Source organism: Mizuhopecten yessoensis, unplaced genomic scaffold, assembly GCF_002113885.1.
Source record: "Mizuhopecten yessoensis strain PY_sf001 unplaced genomic scaffold, ASM211388v2 scaffold9573, whole genome shotgun sequence".
NCBI lineage: Eukaryota > Metazoa > Mollusca > Bivalvia > Pectinida > Pectinidae > Mizuhopecten > Mizuhopecten yessoensis.
The window spans coordinates 396,849-406,452 of NW_018408115.1; the positions used below are offsets into that span (position 1 = coordinate 396,849).

At 36.3% G+C, this 9,604-nt stretch overlaps 1 protein-coding gene across 1 annotated transcript; it reads right to left on the bottom strand.

The window, feature by feature from the left end:
* Positions 1-2,859: 2,859 nt before the first annotated feature.
* On the bottom strand, positions 2,860-8,044 carry LOC110458424 (angiopoietin-related protein 7-like). The gene is made up of 4 exons (XM_021510105.1): positions 8,005-8,044; positions 3,923-4,019; positions 3,613-3,777; positions 2,860-3,191 (listed from the first exon to the last, which is right to left on the bottom strand). The coding sequence occupies exons 1-4, from the start codon at positions 8,029-8,031 to the stop codon at positions 2,938-2,940; spliced, it is 543 nt and encodes a 180-aa protein (XP_021365780.1). The 5' UTR covers positions 8,032-8,044; the 3' UTR covers positions 2,860-2,937.
* Positions 8,045-9,604: the final 1,560 nt, after the last annotated feature.

A 9,604-nucleotide genomic window follows, 5' to 3' on the forward strand; every position in this document is an offset into this window, starting at 1 on the left:
TAGTATCAGAAGACAATCAAAACTGTTCTTGTTCATGTTATATATTAAAACCACTAGAGGATTTCCTGAATTAAAGTTGTGATCTGGTTTCTACACTAATATGAAAAAAGTTTGTTACATCAATGGAAACTTTCTAAATATTACTACATTGTCATAATGATGATAGTGTATTACAGTTTTGGAGTGGGGTCTTGAGATCCAAACTTACGTTATTGATACTTCAGCAGATATGCATATCTACTGAATATTTTTAATACATATGAAATGGATAATACAAAAAATGCCAACCTTATATGGCTAGTACAGTTTAGTATAGTTAAGTGTTTTCGAAATGGTTAATCTGCCAGGCAGTTGTAGTTTGGTCTAAGTGTAACAAACTGTGCCATCCGGCTGGTCTAGAATTTTCTATTGAGAACAGATAACTAATTTAATGCAAAGATTTGAAATAAATTTCTTATACACAGTTGTGTGACCGCACATCGCACCAAAATAGCATGCGCACATCGTGAACAGCGTCTGCACAACGTCCACACATCTACAGCTCGCCCTCAGCTGATACATGTAAAAAGTGGCTATGTTTAACTGTATATATAACGATTTTCTTATAGATGTAGGTATCAAATAGAAAAGCAAGTTTATACATTTTAATAAGAAACCGTATATATTATCAAGCCAATTCTCAATATATGTGCGCAGGCAATAATCGTCCGGATTTTAATCGTTCGCACATCGTGCACACACCGTGCGCACAACGCACACCGTTTCACGTTGGGTCTTCCCACAACTGTATGTATACATGTTTTTTTAAATTTTCATTTCAAAATAAAACTCACATTCAAAATAATGATAAATAAGCCTTAGATATTTTGACCACTTAATTAATTGGCTACTTTCATTTATAGTAATTAAATTATAAGTATCTTTACATGTGTTGCCAACTGTATATTATCTATATCGAAAAGGCTTACATAGGCTGTGGCTTTTGCCCGATTCCTTTGTCATTTTCCATCTTTTTCAATAAAATATTAAATTTAATATGATTGCCATTTGGCAAATCATATTCTTTTCAATCTCTTAAAATTCAGTTAGAAAAACGCAGGGTCAACCGAAGAGCACAAAATCAAAATCAGTGCAGCATAGGTACTTCGATTTCGATAAGAATACTGAATCAAACCCCGAATAATTGAGATGGCGAAATCAATGATTGGTTTGGCTTGATTTAGAATTGTTTAACGTCCCATCGACAGCTATGATCCTCTCCTGTGTGCAAGATGTATGCGTGTGTGTTCTGGGAGGCTGCGATAGTGTTTGTCTCCTTGTGATAGCGCGAAACTGATGCCGACTTTATAGTGCTACCTCACTGAAACATACTGCCGAAGACAGCCAGCAGGATAATTAAACACGGCCATTTCATATAACCAGCGAAAGGCTTACTTTTATTCAAAATGCCCATAGGGCCTGTATCGCTCACCTGGATATCTCAGCAATCATGGAAAAATGTTCTCAAAATGAGATCCATGGGAATATGCCAGACCCCAAGGCCAATCCTTATAGCATATCTGTATTCGATTTTTCATGCCCAGCAATTTTATGTATGGTTTTGGGTTGATGATCTCAAATGTTTCCAAGCTGTGACTCAGAAACTAGGTCCATACGGTTGTGGCCAGACCTAAGGATCAATTCTAATATCATGACTGCATTTGTCTCTTTTTGCCCAGCTTTTGTATATCACAATAGTTTTGGGGTGGAGATCTAAACCGTTTCAAAGTTATGACCCAGGGGTTAAGTATGCAAGGGTCGGGCAAACCCTGGGGTCAATTATAATATCATGACTGCTTTCGTCTCTTTATGCCCAACAATTCTCAATGCCCAATAAGTCTCTAAGGTAGGGACACTTCCCAAGGTCATCCTGAAAGCATATGTGCATTCATCCCTTTATACTCAGCAATTATCTATATGGTTATAGGGTGGGGATCTCAACTGACCCCAGGGTCTATTGTAATATCGTGACTGCATTTGTCTGTTTATGCCCAGCATTTGTATATATAGCTTTGGGATGGGGATCTCAACCGTTTTAAAGTTATTGCACAAGGACTATGTTTCCAAGGGTGGGGCCAGACCCTAGAGCCATACTGGAAGCAAATGTGAATTCTTCTCTTTAAACCCAGCAATTGTATATGTGGTTATATGGTTGGGATCTCAACCATTTCCAAGCAATAAACTAGTTTTGCCACCACCCCTTAGCCCGGGGGGTCAGTCCCACCATTTGTACAATTTTGAACCCCTGCCTCCCATGAATGCTTCCTACCAATATGATCGATATCCATGGCATAGTCCTACAGAAGAAGTCGTTTATAGCAATTTAGCCAAATTGCCCTTTTTTGGCCCCACCCTCAGCCCACTGGGGGTCAGCCCCACCATTTGTACAATTTTGAATCCCTGCATTCCTTAATGTTTTTTTTTTATTAAATATGATTGATATCCAGCGCATAGTTCTACTGAAGAAGTCGTTTTTAGAAATATTGCCAAATTACCCCTTTTTGGTCTCGCCTTCCCGGGCCCCTAGGGGGTCAGCCCAACCATTTGTATAATTTTGAATCTCCACCACTTAGGGATGCTTCCAGTCAAATATGGTTGATATCCATTTTTAAGTTCCAGAGAAGTCGCTTAAAGCAATATAGCCAAATTGTTCCCTTTTTGCCCCGCCCCTCAGCCCCCTAGGAGGTCAGCCCCACCATTTGTACAATTTTTAATTTCCACCACCTAGGGATGCTTCCCGTCAAATTTAGTTAAATTCCAATCAGTGGTTAAGAAGAACAAGTCGTTTAAAGAAATTGTTTACGGACGGACGACGGACGCCACGGTATGGCATAAGCTCACCTTGGTCCTTCGGACCCGGTGAGCTAATAACAAATAGAACAAGATGACCGCTTTCAGTTAATATGAGTGTTTCACAAGCATCCTTGTCGTCATCATATGAGAGCGATCTATATCTTGGTAAAAGAAATCCCAGACCAGCGATTTCAAGTTACCCTCGCCAGGCATGTATACAGCGCCGTTTAGATTCGCGTCGTAACAACTGTTATACCACCATCCGCCATTGTATTTCTGGGCACAGTGCTGACTGTTACGATCGTTATCTCTGTCGTATGTCGAGAATGACATTCCGTTGTGAGTGGCCATACTATTTTCTGAAAACCAAAGTTATGTAATATATAATTGAGAAATACATGATATAATTAATTGAGTATACGCATTTGTGTGCACTATGCCCTCACCAAAAGAAAACGAAAAAATAGCTGCACAGAGCTAACCTTAGTCGCCGTATACAATCAATACGATGGCATGTCGTGCAAGGGGAACATATGTTGATTGCTTTGTATCGGTACATATATTGATACTAGAGTGGATGCCTCTAACAACATCAACAACAATAAAGATGGATGCGTTTAATAATAATCATTAGTCCAGGTATATGCTGTACATACGTCATTAGTTCGATATTATTGCGACGACTTCGTGTAACTGAGCATTTAGAGAATAGATACAGAATTGTTATTTGACGATAAGTTTTGCAGGTTTCAATGTAAATAATATACTTCATATACATACGTGAGACGTTACCAGAAAACCCGGATATATTCAGTCTGTAATTTTCTGTCTCGTTTTCAACTCTGAACGTTGAATACTGGGCATAAGCAGCATCACCTAGCCATGAGACCAATTCAATACGGAGAATGGACTCTGTGGAGGTGAGGTGGTGAATTGCGTCATTTCCTGTTCAAAATAGATTAGATAATGATTAAGTATATATTTCAATTTTATGTAATATCGGTGAAATGAGTAAATATAATTTTAGAAAGTGTCACATAATCTTGTTGTCATTAAATATTCATTCAAAAATACTTGTTAAGATACATACCCAGCCAGAAATTTCCACGGAGGTTACCAAAGCCTGTTTTATAGTCAGCCCAAGGTCTGTAGAATTCCTCGTCGCCATTTTGCCTGTTTTGTATTACCTGGAAATGTAAGTAAATTAGTTGGACTTTATCGGCGATTAGAGTTCATCGGTGATCTGGACATTACTTGTTTCTGTGTTGTGTCTGTTACAGTATGTATATGTTCTTGTAACCTTGTAATTAAAAGGTAACTAGTCACACTCTGCGTGTAAAATACCTGCATACATACGTTTGTGAGGGTTTTGATAGGGATAATAGTCTTAAAAAGTATCTGAGTTTCAACAAGTAAATCTACTGTAACATTTACCTGTTGGAACTCAAGCACATATATTAAAAAATAAAACTTTGTTGAATTTTTGATTCTCCTAAAGTGTATATTTAGAAGCAGATCCATATAGTATTTGACATAACTTAAATGAATTGATCTTTCAATAAAAGATGAATAACTTAATTATACAGCACAATGAATCAAAATTTAACAACACTCTAATTAGTATATATTTTTGTCATCTGCCTATGGACAAAATCTAAGTGTTTATTAGTACCTTACAGGCGTATAAATGATAAAATATTTATTTTTGTAGAAACAATGTGGTTTTAGAGAAAAATGATATTATGATTATATATTTACATTTGCTCTGCATCCTTCCATTGCAATGCATTGAGAAGGCAAATGTTGTTCCAAGTCATCTATCTCTTTTGTGACGTCATCAATTTTATTGTTGTCAACACCTCATTTGATGTTCAAAGAACTGTTCGAAATAACGAAATTAAGCGTAACTATATTAAAACGTAAATATAAGTAATGAATATTTTAGCAAATATTGTTATGGTCCTATAACACACATTTCTATTGCTGACAAACTTACATAACGCACTGCCGGGCTTTATTAAGTTTGTCATCAATATCAATGTGTATTCATTGCTCATTAAATAAACAGGTAAAATGAAATTTAAAAGGAATCTTCAAATGAAATTTTTTTTTTTAGGGAGTTTGAAAACTCTTTCAGGTGAGAATTGACTATGCTCTCATGAACTATTCAGTATATTGAGGACATTTCTGATGTTTCTTTTCAAATATTAGCATACAATTTATCCTCAATTTATGTATGCTTTACTATACATATAAGATAATTTTCTGATAAGGAATTTCCCTCATTAAGGAACGTTCTAAAGGGAAGATATATCTTCCCACCCTTTGTAATATCTTGATAAATTACATCACGTCAGATCAGGACAAAAAAGCGACAACGTCACAATATGCCTATTACAGTTAAACATTGTGTTTATCAGGCAGAATACATTCTTATGTATGGAATTTAGACTCGGGTCTTTACTCCCCTTATTCATCTATTCAACTATCATATAGGTCAATCCGTGCAGATGCCGCTAAATCCTTCGCCATCTTGAATGAGATCAGAAACTCTTCATGGAACAAGTTTAAAGTTTTAATTTCAAGTGTTTTCATACATTTTCAGTTTCCGTTTATACACGTATGCATGTTCCCTTATGCCACAAATTTGTTTCTGAGGTTTTTTGAAATTAACACATTAGTTAAATCATTTGTAATCCTTACTTTGAAAGCAAAATTAGATAATAAAGGAATGGTTAGGGACTATATATTTAACACAGACATAGGAATATTTCACTGTATTTTCCCCGTTAGAATATAAGGAGACACTTTTCAGTGTTTAGAAGATGTTACATTTTATGATTTGACCAAATATGTCAAAGCAAACGTTATCTAAGAATGTGTGTAGTTATGGAACACAGGTAAATATCAGGTGAATATTTAGGTGAAAATGCAACCTTCATATGCAACAGTATATAATTGACTTGCCATTGTTTCATAAAACAACACATGCCTATTGTTGGTAAATATGTTGGCACTCAGAGAACACCCCGTTTGTATATCCACACACGTGTCGCTTCAAAACAATTTGTAAAATACTTGATATGTCTATGACTGTAAGATGATTCTATTAAGTATAATACTGTTAATTAATGATATCAAGTCCATTACCGTTAGATAATTATATCAAGTCGATTACCGTTAAATATTTCAATAAAGTCCATTACTGTTAGCTAATTAAATCAAGTCCATTACTGTTAAATAATTCAATCAAGTCCATTACTGTTAAATAGTTCAATAGAGTCCATTACTGCTAGATAATTTTATCAAACCCATTACTATGAGATAATTATATCAAACCCATTACTTTTAGATAATTAAATCAAGTTCATTACGGTTAAATAATTATATCAAGTCTATTACTGTTAGATATTCAGACACATATACATATATATATATATGGCTGAAACATTGCAACAAACTTAAATCGTGAAATATTTTAGTTTAAATATTGAAAATCATTCAGAATCAATTTTTGAAAAGAAAGAATACCTTGTGGGACTTTTATAAAAATATAACTTAGATGAAATAATCAACACATAACATAATCAACAAACGTGTTATGAGTTTAAAATTTGCTGCGGGCTCAGACAGGGAATCGAACCCTGGACTTCACGTTGTTCAGATCGCTGGAAACGACTGAGTAACCTGAAAAACGGCAGTGTACAAGCCCAGATGTGCTGCAGTTATATCCAAACAACGGAAGTTAAGGGGAGATAACTGTATATAGGCAAAACGGCAGTGCAGTGAGACAAGGATTCTTCATTTACAGGCCATTCCTTATTATCAATCAACCAAAATAACTATTGAACAGCAATGCGATAGCTATTGCATAGTTGTGCAGATGCTATTATCGCAGTTTTTCATCGTACACACAGCAGACTTCATGTAATAATGTGCAATCACACAACTATAACTGCATGATAATGCCTCCAGTCAAATATGTTTTCCAAAGTTCTTCCGGAGAAGTCGTTTAAAAACAATCTGGAGACCCCCTCTCTAACTTCGTAGAACAAGAGGTCCCAGATGGATCTTGGCGCCCACCATCGTACCATCTTCATTAATTCATTTCTATGTCAGTTTGATCTTTTCTCTTCTTTTCTCTTATCTGATTGATCAGTTTACCTGAATGATATCTTAATCAACCTCAAAAGTTAATATGCTCAACCAATCATCCCCAAAATTTGGAATTCAGAACTAGCTTATAACCATGTGGAACCTTCATGTGAAATTTGAGAAAGATCCCTTCTGTCCTTTCTGATAAACAGCACTAATACACTTTAACTCTCAAATTAAAGATGGCTGGGTGTCGGCCATCTTAATGTTGTGATCAGTCCCAAAATACGAATATGCATAACTGAAGACCATAGGGAACCTTCATGTGAGATTTGACAAAGACCCCTCAAGTGCTTTCTGAGAAATAGCGTAAGCAATAATTATTCATAAGGGCGGACGGAATGACGGACGGACGCAGTGCGATTTGAATAGCCCACTATCTGATGATTGTTGGCTAAAAAGGGCAACATGAAAAAAGCCTAGATGAACAATATCAAGTGGTAGTTATTGCATCTGGAAACATTCGTTGTAATTTGTCCATTACTTTAGGAGGAGTTGTTCGGACAAACTTTAGATGCGAACAAACAGACAGACAAGCTGATTTCAGTAGGTATACCATCTTACGTCGTTGCGGGAGGTATACAAACATAACCCAATCTGCTTGTAATACTTTCAACATGATTGATGCCTTTAAGCAGTATGATCGAATTGCCCATTGCGATCCCACACCCAGCCTCTGGAAGTCAGCGCATCCATTGGAACCATTTTGAATCCCCATGTACCCAAACATGGTTGTCATACCTCTAAACATTCGAGTTCTTCGTGAATATGGTCAAATGATCTTTTTGAAACCGGTTCTAAGTTTCCGGGAAAGATTGAAATACCTACCATTTAGGGGAGTTTCTAGTCAATTTTTTTAAATTACTGAAATACTGTTTAATCAGAAGAAGGTGTGTGTTTCGACAATGTTTTGACAGACTAATGTTTGTAAGTTGTATCATGTTCCTACCACCTGGCAATATTATACAGCAGGTCAGCTAATGATGGGTTTGGTGGATGTTAATGAAGTTTACTCACCGTCCAGGGTCCATTTGCTGTGTCCATGTCACAGTACACGTCGAAGCTGACTCCCGGTGTCGGCGTAATTCGGTAAATACCTGAACAGTGGACATCTGTGTTGACATCGCTACAATCAGCAGGACCTACAACCCAGAAGACGTTAATTAAAAAGAGTATGGTAAGTATCCAAAAAACATCTTACACGAGAGGTCGGTTAGTCATTGTCTATGTATACACTGCCAGCAATACACGTTTGATAAATATATGTATGTTAGCATTTTTGATCAAATCTGTTTATTAACTATAAAAAGAATTAATAGAAAACGAACTGATGATATGTTATCAGACAAGTACTGCCTATGAGGAATATAACAAACATACAGTTTTGAATATAAAGATTTTCTAAAAAACGAGTTCAATGCCGTTGATACCGCTTCAAGAAATGGAAACCTGAAAGCAAATTTAGGACTGTTTACAGCTTTTAATTTACAAAATGTTTTCATTTTCGTTTTCGTTTACTGCACCATTACGAATTAATGTTACAAGGCAAGACGTCAGAAACTTATCATGAAGACTCAATATCTACTAGAGTGTCTCTTAAGTCGGATTCAGAATCGAGCACCTTATATGTGACTCACCCGTATTATTGATTTAATTGCCTTGGTTTTATTGACCTCAAAGGCACTTTAAACTACCTTTAACTTTGCTTATGTAGTTGTACGGAGTGATAGTTTTCTTTCCCGATTGACTTGCTACACGTATACATGTACGCGTGGGTTGTAGCATTTAGGAGTGGCCCCTATCTGTTGTCTGCAAAGCGCTTAACGTGAACGACCTAGATTGATACAAACACAATGACAATCAAGCTATTGAATGGAATACATAGAAGGAGAAATTATACAGTTTTTCGCATACGCTAATCAACCGAAGCATAAATTTACGTTGTGGACGACACGGTATGAATAATAAATACGAAAGAAGGAGTTACAACTACATACACTACTTGCCTTGCGAGAAAAAATGCTGCTAATCAAATTAAACATGAGTATTAACGATCTGTTAAATATGTCTTAACAATTTTACTTCCACGCTAACTTGATTTATTTTCAGGCCTTTGGAGGAAACCTAACATTATTATTTTGAAAGTATTTCTTTAATGTATTCCAAAAGGTGTGAATTCATACAGTCAAAATCGATCTTAATATGTGTTTTATCAGTTCATTTGAAGGTGTCCATGGAACGATCTCAATAGTGTTTACCCAGTTAACATCACAATCAAGTTAACATAATTAATATCCCGTAAAAGAACCCCTGGTGTTTACCAAAGCCTGACAATGATGTCGCATTGAAACGATTAGTCAGTTTAAAGACCCCCTTGGGATCCTTTCTGAAAGGCCATCCTCCACTGGTCAAACGTTTGAGGCTGCTGACGAGGATTTACACTCTTCAGTCCAACTGATCCCAAAGGTGATCAATTTGAGTGATATCTTGAGAAGGCGATGTCCAATTAAGCACATTGCCGTTCTGTTGACAAAGACAATCAAGCTCATTGGTGTTCTGTCGACGTGGACAATCAAGCAGATTGGTGTTCTGTTGACGAAGACAATCAAACACATTG